At 37.0% G+C, this 27,913-nt stretch overlaps 1 protein-coding gene across 2 annotated transcripts; it reads left to right on the top strand.

Annotated features, from left to right (window-relative positions):
* Positions 1-480: 480 nt before the first annotated feature.
* vezt (vezatin, adherens junctions transmembrane protein) lies at positions 481-23,323 on the top strand. Of its 2 annotated transcripts, none has more exons than XM_055189867.2 (12): positions 481-641; positions 4,629-4,766; positions 11,092-11,163; positions 11,848-12,032; positions 12,294-12,575; positions 15,542-15,693; positions 15,956-16,101; positions 16,194-16,522; positions 16,639-16,832; positions 17,683-17,780; positions 20,349-20,553; positions 20,691-23,323. In XM_055189867.2, exons 1-12 carry the CDS (start codon positions 606-608, stop codon positions 21,200-21,202), a joined length of 2,349 nt encoding a protein of 782 aa, XP_055045842.2. In that variant the 5' UTR covers positions 481-605; the 3' UTR covers positions 21,203-23,323. The 2 variants fall into 2 exon arrangements, with proteins under 2 accessions (XP_055045842.2, XP_055045843.2); XM_055189868.2 differs by having other exon boundaries at positions 15,554-15,693; positions 20,691-22,223.
* Positions 23,324-27,913: the final 4,590 nt, after the last annotated feature.

The raw sequence follows: 27,913 nt of genomic DNA, 5'->3' as shown, positions 1-27,913 counted from the left end.
CCGATTCAAAAGAAAGATTTATTGGTCACCACTACACTTTGCCCACTTGACAAAAAAATAAATGTAAAGTATTTTATTAAGAGGTGACAGAGAGAATTCATAATTATTTCTAATGGTGCATTATCTTTTATGACCGGAATGTAAAATAATTAATTTCAGTAGGTTTATACTGATAAGACAAACCATGCATGCATTCAATACAAAATTGTAAACACATATAAAAAATATAAAGAAAAGAAATTACACAGAATTTTACTTAGTATAGGTTTCTACATCACACAAAAAAATATTTCTCTATTAACAATGGCAAATCATTAATGTTGTATATTTGCTTTTTTTAATTATCATAAAGTAACCCAGTTAACCTACTCACGACTACCTGCCAAGTGCATTTACTAAAAATTAAAAGTCTTAACAACTCGCTAGGTGGCGGCATTGACGTATTTTGAAACCAGCTATGAAATAAACGAAGAAGAAGAAGGAATTCTGGGAATTGTAGTTTAAGCCGTAGCGTGATTCTGCTATCTGTTCCGAAGCTGTACTAGAGATCCGTATCGACTACAATCCAAGCATGCGCAACGTATGGACACCTATGGCGGAAAGCTATGTCTGAGGGTTTCGATGAAGAAGTTGTGTTCGAGGTGAGTGTTTATCCAAACACATGCATAGAGACAGCAGCTGATCAAGTACACATCAATGTACTGTTAGCATCCGGCGCTTAGCCACTGATGATAACACCACACCCCTCCCTCCATGTGCATCTCCTAGGGCTGTTTATATGAATCAGTGGGTGTAATAAAATAGAAACCGCTTCACATTATACGTTTGACTTCTGTTTATAATAAAGTATGTTGTTGGGGACATCTGATATGGTCAGAGTCAGTCACAGGTAGTGTTTCAAAACCACAGTGAGCTGCCTTGCCTAGGCAAGATTCTGGGCAGCTCAAAACCTATAGTGAACTGCCTACTAGACATGATTTTGGGCAATACATTATCAAAGTCTGGTAAACTGCTTGCCTGAAAAAGTATTGTGGGGTATACAGTTACGTATATGCATTTGGTAGATGCTTTTATCCAGAATTTTCTTACACAGTCAAGGGATACAGGAATCAAGCTGGACTGCCAAGCTGGACAGCATTTTTTAACAACTTATCTTGATCTTAAAACATAGTGAGATTCCTACATAGATCTTGTTTGGACATTGTAGTTTTAAAATCTGGCCCATATTGCCCAAAAATACAATACAAACAGAAGCACACTAGATTTTGTTAAATGGACAGAACTGTTGCTGTGGTCTGCTTTATTTTATTCCTATTAAATTGTGTGAACAGTATTCTGCATTAAAGCGTGTATTGTCTTTTACGTTCACTTTACTCTGACAAACCCCATAAAACTGTATTTGTCACTGCATATTTTTGTTTGTGAAATAATTAAAGTCCCCATGCACTTCTGCAGCTGCGACCAAAATCACCTACTTCCATACTATATAGTCTGCAAAAACCATATGCAAGGCGAGTGTTGTGAATCTTATACAATTTTTGGGTCCATATTAGTAAAGTGTGTTTTTATATTTGTGTTGTTTTATTTATATGTTGCCAGTTGTTCGCATCTGTCGTGTATGGGTACAATTCAAACTTCCAAAAAAAGTGTACTCAGATTCAGTATTCTCTCATTTGTTGTCCTCATGTCAGGTCTGATGTCGCCTCAGGCCGGTTGATCTGCTCTTTTGCATCAATAAACACACACCAACTAATTCCTCTCGCTGAGCTTAAGAGCGTAAAATCCAAAGTTCATGACACGAGGCAGGTTACCCCGGCACAGAATTCCGTTGAAACAGGAATGCGAGAATTATAAAACTCTTTAGCAACTCAAATCCAGAGGATATATGGTAATCTTGCAGTGTCAATGGTGAAAATAAACCAATGATTCTGAATCTCTGGTTGGGACCTGCAAGAACATCTGGTTTATGTGCTGTACTTTGAGCGATGACGCATCTGAAACTATCTGAGACAAGAGTGAGGGATGAGACGGAGGTAAGGGAGAAAAAAAGACAGGATGTATAGTGACTTTTTTTGGATGTGACAAGATTTGTTCACTATGTTATTACCCCAAGAATGTAATGATCTATCCATCTATGCTTAACTTGTGTAGTGATTGATGGAGTGATGGAGTTTATCCAAGCAAATTATAAGAGGAAAATACCTCTTCGGATAGTTGCCAATCATAAACGGTTTAATGAAATTCATGTTGTGCATTGCATTCTAGGTGTAAGGAAAATATTATGTTGTTTCCTTTTTACTTTTACACTACTGTATTTTTCGGTCTATAAGCTGCATTTTTTTCATATCTTGGCTGGTGCTGCGTCTTATAGTCAGGGGTGCCTTCATTAGAATGAATTAATTTTGACATTTATGAGGCAAGAGACAACATTACCGTCTACAGCTGTGAGAGTCCGCCATATACTGCTTCTATGTAATTCAATGGATTCAGTAATGTGTAATGACGAGTCTGCGAACTTCACGCTAGTTGGCTTGTTCGGTTAATTTAGCCTATTCAACCTTCAAGGTAAGTTCTGTATGCTATTGTTTATCGTTTAAATAACTGAAAATATTACGTTAACATACTGACATCTTTTCAGCCTGCTGTCCTGTCTGCTATTGTTTAGTTGAATAACTTGCCTTTCCAGATTAAATGTCTGTTCTTCGGCTTGGATTTTGTGAAATAATTTTCTAAATAAACGCGACGTATAGTCCACTGTGACTTTTATATATGTTTTTCGTTTTAATGACGCATTTTTGACGGATGCGTCTTGTACTCCAGTGCGTCTTATAGTCCAGAAAGTGCGGTACTTAAATTTATTTTAAATTTAATTTAAATATTTTTATTCAGTTGTTTTCCAAACTGTATAAAATCAAAATGTATCTTCTTATTGCATTTCAACTGTAGCATTTCAATTAGGGGTGTGACGAGATCTCACGAGATTAAATATGTATCGCGAAATTAATTATGTCACGAGATTTCTCATGGAGGTGAAATGCTGGCTGTTTCTTCAACAAAACGCTGCATCCTTTGGAGGTCACATTTGTAGACTGCATACATAAAAAATATTAACAATTATAAAGTTTACTATTATATTTAGTTAATCATAAATTGTTGTAATATGCTTATAATTTGTGAATGTAATGCTCAGTTAACTGAAATAATAAACCAACCTTGATGACATATGCAGCCTGCTTATGCAACCTCCGGAGTAGGGCTGCACGATAAATCGCATGCGATACCACGCGCATCACGTCAGTAATGCCGGTTCCTTGATTAGTATTAAATCGCCAACAGCTGCTTTCAGATGGCGTGACATTAACTGCACAGAGCCGTAGTTCCCTGACAAGCTGGGCCATATCGCATGTGATACGTCCACGATAATTAATGCGAAATTGCCCCGATTGTCAGTGAACTACGGCTCTGTGTAGTTAAAGCTGCTCCATCTGAAAACAGCTGATGGCGATTTAATACTAATCAAGGAACCGGCATTACTGACGAGATGCGCGTGACAAACACATGCGATTTATCGTGCAGCCCTACTCCGGAGCAATGTGTATAGATTATATTCAGTCTTTTACTCGGGGCTCCAGACTGCCACCAAATGGTAGCATTTTGCCACAAAAATTTGAGAGTTTGCCACTGAATTTTACATCCAGTCGCACATGTACGACCTGTAAATTTGACCTTCTTTTGTGATGTGACACTGAATTTGAAATAGCACATTGTACTTTCTGCATCTATCATTAAAGTATTTATTAGTAATACAGTGGAAATTAGTAGAAATGTGAATATTTGGTTAGCAAGTTGATTTCCAGTGTGTGCCCCTAAATTTTCTGGTTGCGCCCCTAAAATTTTCAGTTGGGGGCCACTCTGCTCCTATTGAAAAATGTTAGTCTGGAGCCCTGTTACTGCATGTGCTTTTATGTTTTGGGTTTCATCTGAGACGCGTTGTGATTGTCTGTTGATCAGTGTCAGATATGAAGTGTCTCAGCAGATTAAACCCTCAGTTTACGATGATTTTATCTTATGTAAAAGTGGCTGTATCATTGCTATTGAATTGGACCAACATTTGATTTAAATGTATTTAAACATTGTTTGGCTAAAAGCAAGCATCCAAAGTGAAAGTAACAAGCGGGTCCATTAGCCCCCCCGAGGCCATTTGAGGCCATGCTGGTTTTTGTTACAAAATCTACATGTCTTTACCGGTACTTGTTTTGATGCTTTATTTGATTAAATTATTATTGTATCGTCATTATTACAGTATGTAATTTTAAAGATTATTGCTCACTTGGGTATATTTTTATTACCAAAAATATCAAATTACTTCATTATCAATTAGCAAAATAATTGTTTGGGACAGTCCTAGATTAGTTTAAACATTTCAAAATAATTTGATTTCATTTTCCCATTCATTTATTTTATCATTTAGGATTTCTTAAATGTAAAAATCGCATCTTGTTCTCCTAACCCAATCTCGTGTCTCGTCTCGTGGATTAAGTGTCTCATGTCTCGTCACAGCCCTAATTTCAATATGTATTTCACACTACGTAGTCATTGCTTCGTGTTTATGTTTGTGATCTCTCCAGAACTCGCCGCTCTTCCAGTATTTGCAAGATTTAGGACACACGGATTTTGAAGCATGTTCACCGGTTTCTCAGGAGGAGGAGTTGAGCGCTGGTGGAGAAGAGAGGCCATTTCCACAGGATATCCTCCAGTCTCCCAAAGTGAGTGCCAACTTTCCTTGTTTTACCTTTTTTATACACTAACTGTATGACTACTATACTAAAACCTCTCAAGACCAACAAGCAGAGTAAAGTGACAGAACTGGGATTTTTATGTTCATGATTTTCAAAGCTAAAAATGGAGAGGATTCGATGTTAATCTGAATTCTGTTTAATAACTAACAAGTTTTTAAACACACATCATATTGGATTAGACAAATCTGAATCATGAAAAGATTGGTAATTATAGAAATATGTACACTATATATTTCAAACTTATACAATTCTAATGAAATTACTTTAAGGCCCAATAACTAAATAGATATTTACATTATATTCAGAATGTGGTGCAATACTCCTGATATATTGCATTAGCAAGCACAGAGGTCATGGGTTCAATCTTCAGGGAACATACATAACATACTGATAAAATGTAATGCACTGCAAGTTGCTAAAAGCATCTACCACCAATGCATAAATATTAAAACCCGAGTTGCCAGAATATTGATACAGTATGTGGTTTCTAGGGTGTCCTGAACTCTTTCAGTATGTTATTATGTGGTTGGCTTTAGGATTGCTACTTGTTTAAATGTTTGCCAGACAAAAATTGTAAAACACACCTATCACCAGATGGCCACTGGTTTGAGCCTGAGCTGGGTCAGTAGGTCTGTCTGTGTGGAGTTTGCATGTGTTCATCCCTGTGTCAGCATGGGTACTCAGGTTTCCTCTTACAATGCTGGTTAGGTGAATTGGAGATGCCAAATTGTTCTTCCCCAGCTTGTGTATTGTGTGTATTGTTCTAGCCATTGATGTAGCTGGAATGACATTAAGAAATAACCACTATAAAAAATAAATGGTAGTAAAGTTATTGTCCTACACAACTTGTCTTAAACAATGCACTTGGGGTTTCTTTAGTGTAATGAAACAGTAAAGGCTGGCGTCCCGTTCACCTCAGTAACAGGAAATGATTGTGTGAGGGATTGTTTGGAAATGTGCTGCATTTGCACTCAGTGATGGTAAATGGAGCTCTTTTCTTTACCAGAATAAAATATTTGATGTGTGCGCACATATGCACTCTGCTTTTTAATGGGGTTTGCTATTAAAGCATCACTGTTACTGTTTTTCTTGCTTAGATCTTATTTTGTTCAGATACCTGAGAGATGTCTATGCGTTCCTTATCCATTCAAACTTAAGTAACACAATTTAACACATAAAAATAAGTTATATTGATGTCATGTAGCCAAAAAGCAACAACTTGGCAATATCTTACCATCCATTTAACAGTGACTACACTGTAAAGATTCCTTGTTGCAAACTTACATTTTTAAAGACACACTATGCAGTTATTTTACCCTAAAGGAATAGTCTACTCATTTTTAATATGTTATTACTATGTTATTACCTTAACTAAGAAGAGTTGATACATCCCTCTATCATCTGTGTGTGTGCATGTAAGCGCTGGAGCGCGCTGCGACGCTTCGATAGCATTTAGCTTAGCCCCATTCATTCAATGGTACCATTTAGAGATAAAGTTAGAAGTGACCAAACACATCAACGTTTTTCCTATTTAAAGGGAAATTCCGCCTTGAAATGATCCTAGGGTTAATAACAAACGTGTACCGAGTTCGACCGTTCACTGAAGTTTGTTTTCATGTTAGTCTAACGTGACCAGTGTTATTGCTAAACGCAAATTAGCATGTTATGGTAGCCTTCGGGGCATCAGTGGATTAAAAACGAAATCGCTATGTCTATACTACTAATAATGCTCAAAATAACCCCACACTTACACTGTAGCACAATGAGGGTCTCTATATGTAAACCGAAGCATTGAGAACTTTGCAAGTGTACAGGCAGTTTATTAAAAATAAACACTTACCGTTCACGTCTGGATCACATATCCATGCGGGCGCCATCTTGGGAAAACTAAACTCTCGCGAGAATCACGACTTGCTTTACGGCAACGACGTCACACACATTAGGCTTGTTCTACTTAATGCGGGCTGCAAGAATCGACCGCCGGATGACGTCAAAGTACCGCGAGAATGATCTGGCTGTCGGTTCTTGCAGCGCCGCATGAAGTCGATCAAGCCTATAACAACAACTGCATGCGCGAATTTGAGACGTGAGGTTAAACGATTTAAACGTTAAGAGAGCGCGTTCGGTAGAGAGTAGGAAAAGGAAATGAGAATCTGACCGCGTTAGGAACCGGACAAGAGTCCCACTCGGTCAGGTTTTTACTCGTTGGAGTGAGCTAAAAGACAGCACTGGATGGGATGCTGATCTGGCGATCTTGTTGATGGACTAGTAAGTAAATCTCTTATTTGTAAACGTGTTTGCGGTCTATGTTGTATGTTGTTGCGTTTGCTTGTAGTATGTCATGCGATTATCATGACAACAGTTGTCAAAATCTCACATAATTATCAGGACATAAATAAGCCTAGAGGTTGTAAATAGTGTAACGTAAACATGCACAATTTGCAAACTATAATGATAAATAGCAATAATCATGTATAGTGACATTATAACGACCAATGTTATGAAATAATGCAACGTACACAATTAACTTTGTCATGTAATGTTTACATTAAAATAAAAGAACACAAATGAAATGATAGAGTAGACATAGACTATAGATTGTTTACTTGTGATTTAGCTGCAATCCTGTAAAAACGTTATAAGCCAGCAAACGCGGTAGGCTACTTTATTATTATATGCACTCTACACTTGGAATAAACTTATTATTATCCTATTACCAACATCTGTAGTTTAGTAGACTATACAGTAGCCTAATATTTGTATGAAATTGTGAAACATTACCTGGTCATTATCTTTGGAGGTGTACTAGAGTGGGAGTGGGAAATTACGACAGTTGCAAGTATTCTCCAGCGACTCTAGGGGTCGCTGTTTGACAAAACGCTGAAAATGCATAGAGCGCCTTTAAGTTTAATCAATTTGAAGTTACAATTTATTTCGAATTTCTTGACTAGTGGGGAGTTGCTATAAACTATAAAAATAAAGTTGAAATAACTTAAGCTAATTTAACTCTATTTTTATCATTTATAGCAACTCAATCATGTTTAATAAATAATAAATTTTCCAAAGAAAATCATCAGTTCATGTTGTCCAATAGTCAGAACCACACTGACACTGAACCCCTGTATAATGTTTCTCTCTCTCTCTCTCTCTCTCTCTCTCTGTCTCTCTCTCTCTCGCTGTCTCTCTCTCTCCCTCTCTCTCTCTCTCTCTCTTTCTCTCTCTTGCTGTCTCTCTCTCGCTCTTGCTCTCTCACTCTCTCTCTCTCACACACACACACACAAAGTCTCTGGTCAGTTTCTTTTCTTCAGTTGTCTGACACAGACTCAAAGCATCAAGAATGCGTGAGTCGTACAGCAGCAGAATACTAAGGACATGAAGAAAGAAGCGCAAACAAAAACAGACAAAACCTCAGTGTGCCACAAGTTTCTCAAAGTGATGCTTGTTTTTGAATTTAACACAAAGACAAATCTAAATTTATAGGCAAGAAAAATGTATTACCAACAAGTTTAAAACTTTTGTATGTAGTTTCAGGAATAGTGTAGAAAATGATTTCTTTGCCGTTTATATTGCTCCATACATAATTTATTTTCGGGCATTTTTATATAATAACGGTGAATGCAGGATGCTTAGCTCCAAGATGATAAAAAGCACCATGAAGATTACTCATATGTTTCTCCTTGGCATGTGCATTGTATTAATAAATGTAACAGCAATGATAGATTCATAACAAATGATTCAGATCTTTTCAGTGTTTTGGTTGATCCAGTTCACAAAATCTAATAGACTTGCATAAAACCTACTACAATGTTATCACTAAATTACAGTAGTGTTTTTCAACCAAAGCTATTCTATGACTTTAAATATTTATAACACAAAACTTGTGTTCTTCTGCTTGAATTTGTGGGTGAACAACCACATAGTGGGTTTGTTGTGTCTGTTGATTGTGACCCAGATTGGATTCAATAATCTGTCTGTATCACTGCTGCTGTACCACTATACTGTGTCTTCTGTTTGTGTTTGTGCATCGCAAAGCTTTCTCCCTGGATCCCTTAAAGAGCCAGTAAGATGGAAATTTTAAGCGTTCTAATACTGTTTATAAGTCCCGGACAACAGGTTTAAATGCATGCAAGATGAAAAAACACTGTGATTTTCTCAAAATATAAATTTAAAATTACCCCATTTCTCAGAGATCCCCAAACGATACGTGTGAAGCCGTTCAACAACTCAGTCTGCCTAAACCTCACCTTTCAGTGGCCTACTCTGCTCTGATTTGTCAACTGACAGAGTCTTCGCACAGACCACAGATCAGTGGCACAGACCAACAAAAGTGCAACATGTATTGACCTAGTGCTAACATGATTTACCGAGAAGACATTATCGACATCAATACACATCATTCATCATTAATCCAAGCAATAAAAACGACGACAGAAACTAACATTTTACACTCCTTTCAGCAAGTATGTAACTGATAGGTTATGGTTAGGAGACACATGTTTTTCTAAATACAGTGGGTACTGAAACATATGGGTAACTTTTCTCCTTGAAAAAGTAATTTTAACCACTCATATCTTTATCCTTTGTTAGAAAAAACAACACAAACTTAAAACACAGCGTGATATGGTGTTTACACACTAACAAGCTAAAGTTTCTGTGGGCAGGACATAGTTTTCGTTTCTACGGGCAAGGCTGTAGGCGGAGATTATTATGCAAAGTGTTGGTATTACGTGGATAAAGACAGGCAGGAGATTCATTTCATATGACGACTTATTGCAGTGATTCAGAGTCGACTCACTACTTTAGAAGCCAATAACTTTATTAATTGTGCACTTTTTGGTTCAACTACTTTGTTTAAATTGATGGACAGCTACATGACACACTGCAATACAGGTCATTTTCAATTTTGGATCTGTGTGGCTCTTTAAAGGTACAGTAGCATCACAAAGGTCTGCGAGATGGTGGAAAATAGTAATAAGAATATTACTACAAGTAATGTTAACTAACATTTCAGTTGGAAAAAATTAAGAAATTGAGAGAAGGATGATAGATTTTTATTTTTATTTAGTTATGCATTTGGCAGACGCTTTTATCCAAAGCGACTTACAGTGCATAACAAGATATTCAGCATAGATTTTAACAGTATGTGGGTGATTCTCACGAAAACTTGGTTTTAAAAATGTCAAGCATGAAAATGTAAAAATTGCTTAAATTTACATTTTTCCCCACCAGACATTGAAAAACAAAGTCTGGAGTAAATGGGAACATTAATTTAAAAACTTTTACTTATCATTTAACACTTTTTGTAACATAATTAAAAAAAATAGTCCTAAAAAATCTCATTACCGCAACAGTCAGAAAACATCAACACTGACATATTTTCAAAATGACATGACAAACCTGAAAGAACATAATTTGGAGATTCTGCACATGCATTTACAATCAAAGTATTATGCTTCTATTAGTTAAATTAATATTTAATAAGCATCTGTTGCGGTAATGATAATCAAAATGTCGTGTAAGCATTCTGACAAGACAATATTTCAAATTAACTGTAAAAAATGATCTTACCTGGTAGCCATCTTGAAGTAACTGGTCCATGTGCTTGGTCACTCAAAATCAAACTTTATTAAAATTCTGTATGTGTGCTTAAACTGTTCTCAAAAAGTGTTGCGGAGGATGAGAACATCAGCCATGGACACATCATTTTCCTAATTTTTCTTCATTATTATTATACATGAATATTTAGTAAATATTTTTTCTGTCATCTAAAGTAGTCTAGCAAAACATCCATTAATTTTTTTTCTTAATATTTTTGTTTTAATTTGATTAAATTACAACATAACGCATGTTCAAACACAGCCGGACACATTGCGGTAATGAGAATTTCAGCAGAAAATGAGATAAAATTTCCAATTATAAATTCTTATGTTGAAATCAGACATTGTGCAAGGTAGAACACAGTATTGTGTTAATTCTGATGCTTTTTAATGTTACTATATTACACATTTTAAAGCTAAAATCATTAGTGCCGTGGTGTTTCAATGGTTTCGTGAGAATCACCCATGTAGATAGATGGAGGAAACATGAGAGACCAAAGTTGCAGAGATTTATGGTGAACTTCTTTCACCCGAAACATTCTGGAAATCACATAGCAAAATGCTAATATTGCTTTGAACACTTTAGCTGGTCAATAGTGGTGGCCTGGCAGTCACGACATCATCACATTTAAATAAAATATGTCAAAGTTATGCTGTTATATAAGTAGTGTATCTGCCGTGTTTGTTGTTTGCAGAAGGGTGGTGTTTGGAGGCTGGTTGAAACACTGCATCGAGATAGCGCCACCCAATGGAAGGAGCAGCAGCTGGTGAGAATCACACTAAAAATGCATCTATCTTTTTCTCAATGATGTCACACAGTAAGAGCGCTGAAGACCTGGGTATAGTCTGTTTTTTACGCATATACGTGCACAGTCGAACACACAGCCTTGCAAAGCATAGTTCATTTGACGTTCGACGCATGCGCATTGCGAGAAATTGCAATACCTCTCGTGGCCTACATACTACGTACTCATGTACGCAAATGCGCGACCTACAGTACGTGTACAATGTACGAGAGGTTTTAAAAATTTGGCGGTGCGCGTACAGTACACGCGCACTCTTCTTATGATGAAAATTGCATCACACACACTACACGCGGACCCTTGTGTACGCATTAAAAATGGACAATACTTTGGCTTTAAGCCTACCTTTGTGTAGTTATGTCTATTGCAGGGTTCAGTTATAGTGTTCAGTGTTCAGTATAGAAACATACAGTGTATAATAATAATAATAATAATAATAATAATAATAGATAAACCTCTAAGTAAGGACACTTGTTAGTCTGGTATGATTTTTAGCTAAATTGTATTGGCTAGATAATGGTCATGTTGTGTCTCTGCACTATTCAGTAGACATGAAGAACATTGTGACCGAATGCAGGCAGTAGATTAGATGATTAGATTATTGATTCACAGCCACAGGGAGATTGTGTTGTGTTTGTTTCCCTGCAGAACGCTGCTTTCCGCCAGTATTCCCTGCGCTGTCTGTTATCTCAGGACGTGCTGTTGCAGGAAGATGTGGAGCTGATTGAGCTTTTGGATCCGAGCATCCTCTCTCTGGGCTCAACAGATACCATCTGCCCCAGTGCCAGCAATGCTGTACCAGCACCACGCTACCTCGCACCTCCCTCTATATGGTACACACTGTACACATCTGTCAATGCCAACTTTATAGAATTGTTAATAAAAAAATACAATTATATGATTATTATTTTATTTAGTCCTTTTCTGTGAAAAATGAAAAAACAAAGTTAAACACAATTTATCTATATAACATACATTTCAATCTGTACCCTACGCTACACTGTCATTCTCCATTATTAAAACATATGAGTTTGAATGACAAAATGTTTTCATTTGAAATGTAATGTGCTGTTTTTTAAATTTTATATTTGCAGGGAGGTCTCAGTGTTGGTTGGGATGCTATCCGTCCTGTTCAGTGTCTGCTGTTCGTACCCTGTTCGTGCGCAGGCCCTGTGGGCGTCTGTTGCCCTTGTGTGTGCGGTGTGCATGTGTCGTGGTTTCTCTCTGTGGCGCAAGGCAAGTCTACAGCGTCATGTCCAATCACTCGCCGTCCAGCTAGAGGGTCTGGTGAATAACAGCAGAGCGCTGACCAGCCTGTCCCGCAAATCACTGCGTCTCATACAGGAAACAGAGGTCATTTCACGAGGCTTCACCCTGTAGGTGTCCCAATACTCACTTCCATTTTTAGTGATTGTGTGTGATGTATGGATTTACTGTCGTCTAGGGCTGCACGATATTGATTAAAAATGATATAACTGGCTTAATAATGCAATATGGGATACAATAATCCTTCAAGTTTGTAAAATCAATTTAAGTATAATAAAGTATTACATTTATGTTTGACACTGGACAACAAAACCAGTCTCACCAATAAGAGTCAACTTATTTAAAATCGAGATTTATACATCATCTGAAAGCTGCTTTTCATTGATGTGTTATTTGTTAGGATAGGACAATATTTGGCCGGGATACAACTATTTGAAAATCTGGAATCTGAGGACGCCCAATGAAATCCTTAGCACTACATCCACTCGTAAAAATAAAAGTTTTGACAAATACTTGCAGTTATATTTGTCAAAATGCTAAAAATTTACATGCGCTTCTTAAGTTTTGTGGTCCAGGGTCAAATATAAGAAAAAAATTATGATAGCATTCTCTCTTGGAAAATGAGTCAGTCTGCTATCTACATCGACCTAATGCTTTGACTATACATAACTGTTTAAAGTATTACAATTATTCTGTTATTGCAAACCATTGTGATTTGCACATTTGTGATATTTCTATATATCTTGCAGCCCAAACATCATTTGCGTTTTGCATGTATTTCTTTACATATAAAATTGTACTTCTGTACTGTAAAGTTTCTTGTTTTGTGATTTTCTTGGATAAAGAAAATGATTTAGCTGCCTTGATTTTAACTGTGCTTGCGTGTTATCCTTTAATCATTTCCTGCAAAAAAAAACTTTTTCTGCTTTCTACACTAATCCTAAAACTACTTTAAATTAGGGCTGTCAATCGATTAATCGACTCATGAAATCTTGATTAATCGCAAATTAATCGCACATTATCTGTTTTAAATTTACCTTACTTTAATACTTTAATCAACATGGGTGTGGACAAATCTAGATGCTTTATGCAAATGTATGTTTACACCAGCTTGTTTACATTTTCGACAGAACTATCAGCCATTGTTTTGTATATGAATTTTCCTTTTAGAAAATCATTTTCTTTCTCCATTTCTATTTGCTGCTGCATCATTTGTGACGCGTGCTGGCAATTTAAATCTTATATTTTAACATTTTCTATTAAAAAACTTCAAAACAATGCATGATTTGTTGGAATTTGACAAAACTACACCTGTTTGAAGTTGACAGAGTGAGCAAAGTTAATTTTAGAGAAAAATCCAAGTTTACCACAAAAATTACCACATCCATACCTTAAAATTGGTAAAACTAAGAGATTTGGCACACACAGTCAAAAACAATATCAATGTATGTTTATTCTTTTTTTTATTGTTTTATTGACATTGAGACACATTAAGATCTACTGTTATGCTAGGATCTACTATAATGTTACACACATCTGATATTTTTCCCCAACACTTAATCAAACATTCACTTAAGACGTAACAGATTACCGGTATATCTGTGTGAATTTTGATCAAAACAAATATTTTAAAACTGTATTTCTTTGTATATGTGTGTACATCTGGCACACGCTTCAGATGTGTCTGTCAGCGCGAGGAAGATCGTTTTTGAGTCTTGTCGCTCTCAGGTCCCGAACTTTATCTCTCTTAATAATTATTTTAACATTAAGCAAGTCCTGCACTTCATTTTCTAATTCCTGCAAGTTTTAAAACCGAAACCAAAATGTCATACACGCAAGAGGATGGACAACCATCCTTTGTGTATTAGTTAAGCATTTAGGATGGTACATCTGTCAGAAAACATACAAATAAAGATGTTCAACGACCATTTAAAGCATTGGATTCGCTAGACGAAAGCTTATGTTCTTATTTTTATAAAAACCTCCGACTCATTTAGACAGCACGGGTCACATTTTTTGTCTGCATTTCCATTTACTAATCTATGGTAACAGAAATTGTGCATTGCGTTAATAGCACGTTAATAACATTAGTGGCAGTAAAATGAATTTGCGATAACGCGTTATTAACGCGTTAATTTTGACAGCTCTACTTTAAGTCATATTGGCATGTACTCATGTTCTCCATAAAAGCGTAACAATTTAACAACCATATATTTCTGCTGTTTGTGCATTTGTGTGATCTTGTTTGGGGTTTGCATGTTCTGTCATTTCTTATGTCTTTTCTTTCTTTTCATGTGTTATGTATCTCTAAAGCAGTGGTTCTCAAACTTTTCGGCATGCGCCCCCATTTGTATAGGGTGCATCCCTTTGTGGCCCCCTCCTCCCCAAAAAGTTCATGACATAAAACAATCTGAAACTTAGATATTGAATTAAATAATACAATGTAGTGCTGCTGGTTGGTAGCCTTATTTACATAATTTATGATGTATTAGTGTATTTTATAAAATATATTTATTAAAAAACTTGAGACTCCTGTCCCTGTCTCCCACCCCCCCATTTTAAAAAACACTGCTCTAAAGTGTAATTTTTCATAGTCTGAGCTTAGTTATTTGTAGAGATGCACCGATATAGCGGCCAGTAATAAAAGCGATTTTTAAGTAAATTTTTAAGATAAGTTAAAACAACCCATAGTCATGGCCGATATATATCCTGTCAATCAAAAGAGAACAGGAAAATGCAATAAATTTGAGCTTTGTGTATAGAAAATGCGACATCATTAGTTTAATGTTCAATATTAATGGTCACTATATGAATGAATGAATAACATTCAGAAAATGTAATCTTTAGAATTTAGTTAGTGCTAGTTAATATAAACACCAAATTATCGGTATCGACAGATATCTGTCTAAATATTCAGCTATTGGTATTGGTAATTTTTTGTATATCGGTGCATCTCTAGCTATTTGCTTTATTTTTGTGTTAGTATTATGTAGTTGTTGTATTGTATGTGATGTATGTCTGCACTGATGGTTCTCGGACGTCTGCACAGTTGGATCACAACACTTCACTTGTCAAGTTTACTCGACAGGGTGAGTGGCGCCTGTCCCTTTAACAGGGCGGGGCAGCTTCGGAGCCAGCAGCTAATTGGTCTACGTAAGGCGACCTATCAGAGTCTTCGTTGTGCGTTCCGAGCCTCCCGTCTCGCCACATGCGTCATGCTCAAGTCATATCCTTCAATTCAACATGTCTTTATTGTATTTTGCTCAGAAATTAAACGATAAACAATTATCTATAATATGGGTGTAATATTCATAAAAATAAAAGTATTTAGGTCCATTAAGGGTTAGTTGCATTTTGACATTATTTTCATAGCGAATGAAGCACATTCCCCCTAATTCACAATACTGTAGTAAATATAACCTTGTGGGAATTACCCGTTTACTTGTATATGATGCTCTGGCACTTATAAATCCTTGACTTTACTTTACATTTCCGCTAAACTCAGAAATCGACAATGTCACCAACTATGTGTCCACCGTGCCAGTCAGAGAACTGGGTCTCGGTCTGGGCGTGGAGCATCTTTCGGATGAGCAAGCACAAGAACTGACCAATGATTACAGTCTCCCTGCCCTCAAGGTTAAAAAAATATTTCCAATTAAACTGCCAGGGTGAACGCCCCCTTAAACATGTCTTATCAATCACACACATACTGTATCATTGATTTGCAGATGTTGTTCCAGTTGTGGATGGGGCAGAGTTCCGAGTTTTTCCGGCGATTAGCTCTGCTGTTATCTCCTGGGAGGGAGGAGCTTGACTCCAGGTCCACCCCTTTGACATATAACAGCGTCCCTTTGATTACTGACTCTCTCCATAAAACCCTGGCCAAGTGCCTTGGTGACCTTCAGCGTAGCTACGACTTCCATCGCTACTTTGAGACGCAGCACCAACCGAAAGGCTCAGGAAGTAACGGCCGTGCCCAACAGAAATGTAGAGAGCTAAATTCTCTGCACACCTCCATCCGTAGTTTACAACTTCACCTGAAAACACTCTTAAATGAGTATGTACCTCTTAATTATTGTTTCTTTGATCATATAAGGTGAACTAATACAATACATGTATTCATATTTCATGTAATTTTATATGTTTATGGCATCGATTGATTGTTTCTCATAGGGTCATAATTCTGGAGGATGACTTGGAGAAGTTCATGGTTGCTAAAGAAACCGAAGAGGTGACATGTGCGGGATATCAAAAGCTGAAGGAACGTTTACAGCTGTTGCAACCACACATGCAGGCCAGCACCTGCTGCTGGGACGACACGCTCGCCCAGGTCGACCGCATGCTGCGCAGAGTCTCCAACCGCCCAGGTCAGAGGTCATCCCAGGTCATCCAATTACAGCACCATGGTTTTTTTTGTTAAACATCTAATGTGACCAAAAGTTTGTATAGTGGCCCCAAATATAGTTTAACCTTTTTTGGGGGTCACCATTTTATGTTTTTCGGCGTGCATATTCTCTCGTAATGATGTAATCACTGGTAATGTGCTTCAGTCCACGTATTGTTTTTTAAGAGTTCCTCAATTGATTGATTTTCCTCCCTGTAGTTATTTTAGGAAGCGCAGGGGAAGTAGGAGGGTTTTAAAGGAAAGAGAAATACAGAATTAGCCCATAATGCACGAGCGAGTGAAGTCAATGGTTACGTGATGTCCAGCTTCACATGATGAATTTCCTGTGTGTAGCAGGGGAAAAGGTCAGCTGCGCAGCGGTTGGTCTACATGAGTGCTGGACAACTGCAGCTATTTTGAGAGTAATAACTTAATTACTTTGAGGCGTGTTTTAAAGTACACAGTGTCCAAATATACTCTCCAGGCTGAGAAATTGAATTTGGAGAGTAACTTGATTTTGTTTGGTTATTTTATTTGGAGCCGCAACTTGTGTGAATACAAACCTAGATTTGGCTGATATAAGAGGTGTGAGTGTGTTAAAAGAAAACATGGTTTTTAATGTATACACATTATCATAACAAATTTTATTAACATTTTTTAAAGTAAAATAAACAATTAAAATACTAAAATGCACAATAACAAAAGCATGTGAATGAGATGTTTTCTTTAAGATTTACTGTGTAAGTAATATAAATAGATAAATTTGTTTTGTAAATATTTTGTGTTAGAAGAAGACTGTAGAAGAAGTCATACTGTGCATTTTGATATTCCAGAAAGTTCAGAACAACAAGAGGTAACAGCTGCCCCAGAACCCCCTCCTACTGCCCCCATTGCACATATACAAGACAGAGACCCCATTCCTGAGGAACAGGTACAGTACAGTTTGTGTCTGTGTAATGCACAGCTGCATAACAATGCACAAAAAATATTCATAATGCCTTCATTCATCAGTACACCCATATATCACATAACATGTTAAAGGAAAACACCACCGTTTTTTCAATATTTTACCTCAACTTTAATACATTAATGTATTAATGAATTAATACATATTGATCTTTTTTCAATGCGTGCACTTAATATTTTGTACAGCGCGTTGTGAATGTGTTAGCATTTAGCCTAGCACCATAAGTAAGTATGGTGGCACAAAATAAAACGTGGCGATTTTTTTAGCGGATAAAATGAGAACTATATTGTATGACGGAAGTTTGAGCGAGAGGGGGAGGAGTCAGGAGTGAAGATGTTACTGCCGGGTGTGCCGCTTAAGTCTTGAAAAGTGAAGCCTCTGGCTCTTTGATCGCCCCCTGGTGGCTGGCTGCAGTACAAGTCATAACCCCGCCCTCTCCATTCAAACGAATGGGACTCTGCTTTAAATAAAAAACATTATTTACACTTCCAATAAAAGTTTTCGAAAGATGGTTTTGGTCCTTTAAAGTAGTTGTTATCATGCTGATATATCTTCAAGTGTTCATTTTTGTGATTAAGTTTAATATTAGCTAGTAATTTGATGCTATAGAAACGGGGCGTGTCGTTAAGATTGGCGTGGTTGAATTGGTTGCGCGAGCGTTTGGGCGGAAGTTTGATACCGCGGCTCCGCCTCTGGCTTCACGGACGATTCCTTCTACGCATGTCTTGGCTCCAAACCGACGTTTTTACGTAACATGGCGTCAACCTTGTGGGACATTTTTGGCTTCAATTCATTACAATGGAGGGAGGTGACGTTGCGTCGTCCATCTTTTTTTTTACAGCCTATGGTTACTGCACGCAGAGGTTGAAGTTGCTGCAAACTAAGTGCTATTTCGCCATACAATATAGTTCTCATTTTTTAAAAATTGTTTAAAAAATCACCACGTTTTATTTTGTGTACTTGTGTAACTACTCATGTAACAGTCTTTAATTAGGGAAAACATGGAAGTGTTTGGTGGCTTCTAAATTCATCCCGGTTTGGATCCTAAGGAATGAATGGGGCTAGGCTAAATGCTAACACATTCAAGACGTGCTGTACAAAGATTAAAGGAATAGTCTACTCATTTTCAATATTAAAATATGTTATTACCTTAACTAAGAATTGTTGATACATCCCTCTTCTATCATCTGTGTGCGTGCACGTAAGCGCTGGAGCGCGCTGCGACACTTCGATAGCATTTAGCTTAGCCCACATTCATTCAATGGTACCAATCAGAGATAAAGTTAGAAGTGACTCCCAAAAGTGCTATTACGCCATAAAATATAGTTCCTCTTTTAAATCCGCTTAGAAAAGCGCTACGTTTTATTTTGTACCACCAAACTTGCTCGTATAACTACTCGTCTTAAATAGGAAAAACATTGATGTGTTTGGTCACTTCTAACTTTATCTCTAAATGGTACCATTGCATGAATGGGGCTAAGCTAAATGCTATCGAAGCGTCGCAGCGCGCTCCAGCGCTTACGTGCACGCACACAGATGATAGAGGGATGTATCAACAATTCTTAGTTAAGGTAATAACATATTTTAATATTGAAAATGATGTAGACTATTCCCTTTAAGTGCCACGCATTGAAAAAAGATAGGTATGTATTAATTCCTCTAAGTTGAGGTAAGAACATAGTCAAATATAAAAAAACTGTGTTGTGTTCCTTTAAAAAACCACTTAGATCTCATTAACAGTTGCATAGCATTACCTTGCCGATTATGCAATACAGATGTAAGTTAATTGCATAATAATTTACTTCTAATAAAATAAAAATGACTACTAATAAAAGTATACTTCTAATATATAATTTAACATAGTATGAATAGTAATGCTACACTGTAAAAAAAATATGCTGAATTTACTAAAAAATAAAGTGCGTCTCTTTTTAAGCAAGTTTCACATGGAATTTTAAGCTATTTCAGCTAAAAATTTTTGTTTGCAATGCTTACATTTATTGGTTGGTATCACATGGAATTTTAAGCAATTTTAGCTAAAAAAAATTGTGCTTAAATTTATTGGTTATTAAAATGTATTAATTATACACACTAAAAATGCTGTGTTGTTTTCAAACCAGCGTTGGGTTAGAAAGGGACAAACCCATCAGTTGGATTAAATTATTCCAGAAAATGATTATATTTGACCCAACAATGGGTTAAAAATCCAGCATTTTGGGTTGAAACAATCCAGCATAGGTTTAAGTACAACCCAAAAGGCTGGGTTTGTCCCTTTTTGATTCAAATAATCCAGCATTTTAAAACTACTAATAAAAGTGTTTGTACCGCAAAACTCAATATTCTTCTTTAGATTGGAATTATAGTCATTTATTATGAATATTTCTCCATTACTGGACACAAGACTTTTACAGACTAGAATGAGGCAAAACCAGCTAACAGGATTCAATTTTTATTAGCGGATATGCAAAAAATGAACAATTATGTTTGTTTTAATAAGCTTTGTTAGGATAAATAGCTGTTTTTCTTGGCCAGGAACTTGAGGCTTATGTCTCGGATTCTGACTCGGAGACAGAATGGAGAGGAACGACCGACATGCTGTCGCCATGGGAACTGGAGCGTCAACGACAGGAACGAGAAGAGTCGAAACGCGTTTTACTTGAGCTGAAATCTGTCCTGGGAATCCGAACCTCGGATGGAGAGAGAGACAAACGCAAACGTCTGCTCTTCAATGAACAGGGTACTACTACTACTATACTGTACATACTGTATAACCCCCCTGTTTACATCGGGGCCATTTTGTAATAATATTGAGAGATCATTATTGAGTTATGTATCCAAGCTGTAGTTAATGAACTTACAGTATTTTTTTCCTAGCTGCTCTTGCTCCGCTCTCCAAGGATACAGCCGAAGAAACGGATACAAACTCTATACAGCCGTGTGTTTCGGCAGAACCTACATCTATCGCAGACAATCACATTTCCCAACAATCACAAGGGCAGCTGAAAACAGAAGAAGAGGAGAATGATACTGAGAACCAGAATGAAATTATAAGTGAGGTGGACGCTGAGAAATATTTAGTGACTGAATTTTGCTGCGGTGATTCGGAGGTAACTGGGGCAACTGAAGATAACTGTGGGGCGGAGACTGCGGAGGAAACGCAACTCTTTCAATCCGATGGGCTTATTGAGGATGGGACACACCCACTTACACCCAGAGTTCCCACCCTCTCTGTGATTGACAGACTGACGGAAATGCATGGCTCAGAAACGCTAAGTTTTAGCTCCGCTCTGGCTGCCCAGGTAGCGGCGCGTTCGCATACGTTCACACACATGCAGGAATGTACCTATGGGGACTCTGAGGAGGATGAGGAAGCTGAAGAAGACTGAAACATAATACTGCAGGATATTTATTACATCTCTTAGTTTAATTTATTAAGCTTGATTTCAGGTCGCTGACAGCATTGTATGTAGCTGGTGTGTGTGAATAAGTTTGTGTTTGAGGGCTTTATGTGTCGTGTGAATTTCTATGTCCATTATCATTATGACAGGCCTCAGGTGCAAACTGGTACACTAAATTTACTCCACATACTTGCCCTTGGACATTTCCCACTTTTACATACTTTCATGAAGGTTAATGGTACAAATAAAATTCCTTCAATTCCCAAATAATTAATTGGGTGTATCACATGAACATGTCCAGGTCATATTTCACCATTTTCAAAAGAAAATTAGAAACTAAATTATATCATTATTTTTGCATTACAATATTTTTCAGGAATTTTGTAGCACATTTTCACTCCCGTTATATATTTACTTTGTTTGTTTTATTAATAAATTAAAGAATAATCATTTTATTACCATAATACAGTTTGTGAAGTACTTGTGCCTCATGGCCCCTAATTTATGCTGATGTTTATTAAATAAAATAGGTGAATCCAAACAAGATTGATATTGTTTTATATCATAGTACCACATTATGTATTTTTTTTATATTATCCAAAACTTTTATTCTTTTGGCTTTGGGATGAAATTATGGCCCCGACATTCCTCTTTGTGAGATTCCCCCTTATTTAAATCCACAATCTAACAAATAGAAGATGGTAACACTTTACAATAAGGTTGGATTTGTTAACAATTAGTTCATGCAATAGCTATTAAAGACTTTAAATGACCAAAACATCTACAGCATTTATTAATCTTAGTTCATGTTAATTTCAGCATTTACTAAAGCATTTTTTTTATCAAGTGGTGCAGCTGTTAACATTAGGTAATGCAACATGAACTAACATGAATAACTATTGACTTTAACTAACATGAACAAGACAAAAACTATATTGTTCATTGTTTGTTTATGCTAGTTAATGCATTTACTAATGTTTGCTAATACAACCTTATTGTAGTGCTACCGTATCATGTAGTGTAGTGTATCATGTCCTATACTGTACTTCAGTGTTTTTTGGGTGACTTTGGGCGAAAGCCTTCTATTTGTATCTTTGTATGTGTCATTCTTTATAGAAATAAATATAGGTGCCCTGATTTTATTCTGCATCAAACTGTTCAGATGCATCTGGGTTTCCACTGTGACCATCACAAGGTTATTGCTTTTGTTCATAAGGATGTTTAACTTTTTAGATATATTTGTTAAAGCAGTTTTAAAACCCTTTCAAATCTTTATTTTATCTTACATTTTATTTCGTCTCGTCCCCAAAGATGTATATTACTTATTTAGATGTATATTGTTTTTTATATCCATCTGTTGCATCTTATTTTCAGATAAAATCAGTCTTTTACCAGGCCCTTATTAAATAAAGTATCCAGTGCTGGTTTAAAGTAGGGATGCACCGATATGGAAATTTTGGCCGATAACTCTTTAAATTTGGGTGGGGATAACCGATATCTATAGGCCGATAAATATTCATATTATTTTCACAATGAAAAACTCGCAGACGGCGGACATCTTGTCTTTGCGCTAGACTAGCATACTCTTCTTAAGCCCGCAACACGTGTCATCTTCGTGCTATGTCACAGAAAGCACCAATCAAAACTCCACATGGCCAGCAATGAGCAAGTGAAGTGGTTCAACAAACCAAAATTATCCATAATTTATCGGCTTTCATTTATCGGCCTAATTTTGCTATCAGACCGATAACCGATAATATTAAAAATAAGCAGTTATCGGCCGATAACGATATGTCGGCCGATATATCGTGCATCCCTAGTTTAAAGACTGTCATAAATGTATCAAGGCTGCTTTTCATATTGTCCCAGTTTAGACTTTATCTTTACCAGTTTAGACTTTATTTTAAACTTTAAGCACTGTGGAAATCCAACTTGCACATTAATTTGCCTTAAACACTTCTCCCTTAAGGTATCATTGCACTAGAATTACAGTAATTGGAGTAGAGAATGTTTATATATAACGTTTGATCATATGAGTCAACATTTGTGTGCATATTGTATGTGTATTGTTTACCACTCTTTCCCTCCATAAATATGGATGACTTTTGCGTTTGTCTTCACTCAACACCATTTTAATTATTTCATTATTTCTTTTTATTTGTGAAATAAAGTATAGGTACATATGCGTCTTTTGTGAGGTTACAATAAAAACCCATGCCTAAAACATCATAAAATTGAACCAATACATATCAAACACATGCCATTAAAGAAGTTTAAAGTAGTCTGTAGTGTGACCCACATAGGATTTCCTACAGTCAGAGAAATGCTGCCATCTATTGGAGAAATCTGTTGATCATCTATAAATATTGACCAGTACTTTTTTTTCAAGACTATATTTACGCACCACACAGTTTTTTGTAATTCAATTCAATTTTATTTATATAGCGCTTTTCACAATTGGTGATTGTTTCAAAGCAGCTTTACATTAATAGAAGCAGTGGAAAGCACAAAAAAATCGACAGATAGCACAACATAATAACACGATAGCAGAAGCAGCTAAATTTGCTGCGGCTATGAATCAACATTATAAGCGTGCGTATTACTAATGTAACGTAAAGAAGAGGGTGCTAAGTTAAGCCCAAGAAGGCTGCCTCTCCGGGTTGAAAACCCCCCTAGGAGAAAAAAACCCAGACTTTTTAGCCAGGGAATTAAAAAAAGTACTAGGAGGGAAAAAACCCTTGGGAGATATATAAAATATATATATATATATAATATTGAATTATCACCGTTGAATTATTAGAAAATAATGCACACCCAAGGTTCAAATTTCAATTTTCATGGTATGTCCCCTTTAATATTGACTGAGTAAGGTCATATCAAAGATTGAAATCAATGTTAAATCAAACTGAAGTCAAACTTTGTGCTTCTAATCTCATAAACCGATTATAAGACTTTAGGGTGGATTTCATAGAGAGCAGGGGCGTAGCCAGTAATGGGCCAGGGCGGCAACTGGCCCGCCCACTTAACTCCCTGGCCCGCCCAGGCAAGTTTCATCAAATACACTTTTAGTTTATTTTTATTATTCAAATGTATTTAAGAAAATATATTAATATAAACCTGATTTATCTTTGACTGGTGTGTGTTTAATTTGCTTTCTAAATAAAATGGAATTGTTGAAGCAAGTTGTAGGAAGCCGCCGGAACGTAATTGGTTTGCTTGGTTGCTAGGGGTTCTTCTGACATGTAGACTCTGTGGGAAGCGGCGGGCTTAGGCAGCCAGCCAGCAAACTTGGCTAACTGCGTTTTTTAGCTAATATTATTAACATTGCCACAATAATGGCTAAAGTTTCTTTAATGTGTTATTTAAAAACGCAAGTGTTGAGGAAGACAATACGCCACTGCCTCCATCTGCCGCAGTGCCGGCCTGAGCCTCTTGGGGGCCCTAAGCAGAATGTGTTTGGGGGCCCCCCTCCCACCCCCGCGGACACAAATGTCACGCTCTAATGTTACATTATAAATGAATACAGTGAGGGTTAAATAATGAAAAAAATCTATACTTAAATAAAATACTTTATTCTTCAATGTGTCATGTCATATTAACAGGCTATGGAATGTTAACATTGGCCAGCAAGAAAAACCTCATCTGCTGCATCATCAGCTGTGAGGCACTGACACTTGATGAAACATCAGGGGCGGGTAGAGTTGGTTGTGCTCCAAAGTACTTCAACAGTGTTCCTGAAAAAAAATAGCGTTGGATAAGTGCATAGTTGATCGAGCAGAATGAGTTTATTTGCTAATTTTTCATTACTTACACAACAAGCAATAAATAAATAAATATGAGGATAGCACTGTTACATCACTACCCACCATATAAATAAGATTGAAGTCTATTTTCATCACAGAAATCTTCCTACCCAACATGGTATTGGTATATATTCTCATAAAGTCCAATACCATCTCTTACCAAAGATCTTAGACAGAGAGCGCATGTGCTTTTGACTATGAAGCTGGAACGTTACCGATGTTGGAACGTTCACTTCAACACATACAGCAATGCTAGCTAGGGGTGTGATGGATCACAAAACTCACGGTTCGGATCACATTATGGGTTTTTGAGGCACAGATCTGATCATTTTTCGGATCAGCAGAATAAGGGGTTGGAAAAACTAATAAAAAATGAGGAAATTACTTACAAACATTTATAAAAAGAAACAAAGTTGCACATTAAATAAGGGCAAAAATTAGCATTAGGTACAGAAATCAAATCAAATGAATCATAACACTTTATTGTATGAATTAAAATATAATTATTATTTTTTAGAGCTACAGAAGTGATTTTCTCTTTGTCTTGGAAGGTTTGATTAACATTAATGACAGATTTAAGTAGGTTAATTATGGTTACTGTCTCTTTAAGAGAAGCACGGACCTGGTTTCTGCCTAATCTATACATAAAACCGCCCAAAGACATAAACAAATGTTTTTATTTGAAATGAGTACTGTGGAGATCACTTTGTTTGTATGTGCCCTGTCAAGAACAGAAAGATTTTATGTTCGTCTCTCCATGTGTGCCCTACTAAGTGCACTTATACGCGGCGCGCTCACACAGACGGAAATACAGACGGCGGAGCATAAAAACGTTATGTTATTTTCAGTGCTCTATTCCTCAAATGTATGCTAATGGACTACAGTATGACACAAAATAGCGTAACTCTCTCTGTTAGTGTTCTGATCTCTGAAGGGAGCTGGGCTGGACAATTTAAACCGCATGGGCATGCAGAATACTGCTCACTTTAGCGCCTTTTTGCGGGATAAATTGTTTAAAATCACTTGAAATGTTAACTTTTGCAAGCCTTTGAAACACGTGCAAATGATAAACTTTCGCTATTTGAGCGCATGCGAGCCGAACCGTGGGTCGATCACGGTCACGGATTAACGTCGTCGATCTGTCACACCACTAACACAAATTAAACATAACGTTACTGTATATAATCATGCAAACATACCTTTATCTTGCTCTTTTTTTCCTCATCCCTCGGTCCTTTTTCTTTGTTCTCTTTTCGGCCCCAGAGGGATATATCCTTTTTTGTGACATGTCAAATGGCTCATCATGTTTTTACAGTGAGTGACAGACGTCGTGCACTTGCGCGCTGACGCGCAGGTGGCGCAGGTGTCTATGTTTGCGCCTGACTAAAACGCTAGCACTGCAGACACATAGTTGTCTGCAAATCAAAAATTTCTTGTCTTTAATTATTCAATTTATAAATTCGTATTCATTCATTCATCCATTTATACTACCTGTTTAAGTTATTTAATTGTATAAAAAATAAAAATTAAAAACGATTGGGGCGGGGGCCCCCTGGTGGCCAGCGGGGCCCTAAGCAGCCGCTTGGTTCGCTTATGCCTCGGGCCGGCCCTGATCTGCCGAGTACTACCAGCGCAGTTCTTCAGACTCATTAACCCACAAGAAGGCTAGTCAGGCGCTGGTGGCGCCGGTTGCCGCTTGCTCCCTGGCGGCAGTTCCAGTGCTCTCTCCCGTCAGCCTGACACAGGTTTACCCGCCGATCTAATGGCAATTGATAAACCACCCTCACAACCCAATTTGAATCCATGACTCGATTACTCCGCCTCAAAAACCCGCGCCTTTTGTTTTTTTGAGAAAAAACTCTGTGACTCTTTGGAATATAATGAGATCATTTCTGTTTTCAACATTAAACCCAGGCGCTTGCATCTTGTTTTGTAGAATGAAAACAACAAAGGTAGGCTGTTGTTTAACTCGTTTCCTTATTTTTGCTCCTGAAGTGATTTAACTAAGTAGTGTGTTGTGTATAGATGTATGCCTTATAGGTTAACTTACATTGTTTAATTTAAATGAGTTGCAATGAGTTTATTTATTTCAAACCGTGCTCTGCCTGAGAGTTTAGAGAGCTGCTGTGTGACAATATGTACAGCTAACAAGCCAAAGAACCCAGAAATAAGTTTTTATAAGCTGTCGAGCCGTAAAACCCAGATTTTAAGGAGAATAAAGTGGATTGCCGACTACGTTTCCCCCTATTGGACGCAGTTCTACTAATAGAAGTACTATGAAAAGTTGCCTGTATCCATTTCTGTGTCTTTAAACGCTCGTTTTTTGGGGTCGACAGCTTATAAAAACTTATTTACAGATTAAACTTAAAAACATAATAATCCCTAAAAGCTGCTGTGTGACAAGGTGTACATCTAACACGCCAAAAAAATAAATAAATACGTTTTTATAAGCTGTCGACTTCAAAAAACGAGCGTTTAGACACAGAAATGGATACAGGCAACTTTTCATAGTACTCCTATTAGTAAAACTGCGTCCAATAGGGGTAAACGTTAGTCGGCGATCCACTTTATTCTCCTTAAACACTGGGTTGTACGGCTCGACAGCTTATAAAAACTTATTTCTGTGTTCTTTGGCTTGTTAGCTGTACATATTGTCCCAAAGCAGCTTTTAGGCGTTATTCTGTTTTTTGTTATAAGCCAGAAATGACAAGGAGGCGGCCTTTTGCAATACAAAGTCAATGGAGACTGTTGGATTGCTTTCCCCCCCGGTGGGCGTGGTTTTCAGGTTGTGACGCGCTGCGCTCTGTCTCTATGAATCAGCTCACAGTACAGGCCGATCTAAAGCGCAGTGTTAGCATAATCTAATTAATATTCATTAAGCATTCATGAATATTCA

The sequence above is a fragment of the Misgurnus anguillicaudatus genome, chromosome 1 (assembly GCF_027580225.2).
Source record: "Misgurnus anguillicaudatus chromosome 1, ASM2758022v2, whole genome shotgun sequence".
Classification (NCBI taxonomy): domain Eukaryota; kingdom Metazoa; phylum Chordata; class Actinopteri; order Cypriniformes; family Cobitidae; genus Misgurnus; species Misgurnus anguillicaudatus.
Note: the sequence above shows the minus strand (reverse complement) of the source record. Positions and strands in the feature narration are given on the sequence as shown.

Coding starts and splice junctions, on each gene's coding strand:
- vezt (XM_055189867.2), top strand. CDS start 606: ATGTCTGAGGGTTTCGATGAAGAAGTTGTGTTCGAG. Junction 12,576..15,541: donor ATTTCACGAGGCTTCACCCT/GTAGGTGTCCCA, acceptor TCACTTGTCAAG/TTTACTCGACAGGGTGAGTG. Junction 16,102..16,193: donor ACAGTCTCCCTGCCCTCAAG/GTTAAAAAAATA, acceptor ATTGATTTGCAG/ATGTTGTTCCAGTTGTGGAT.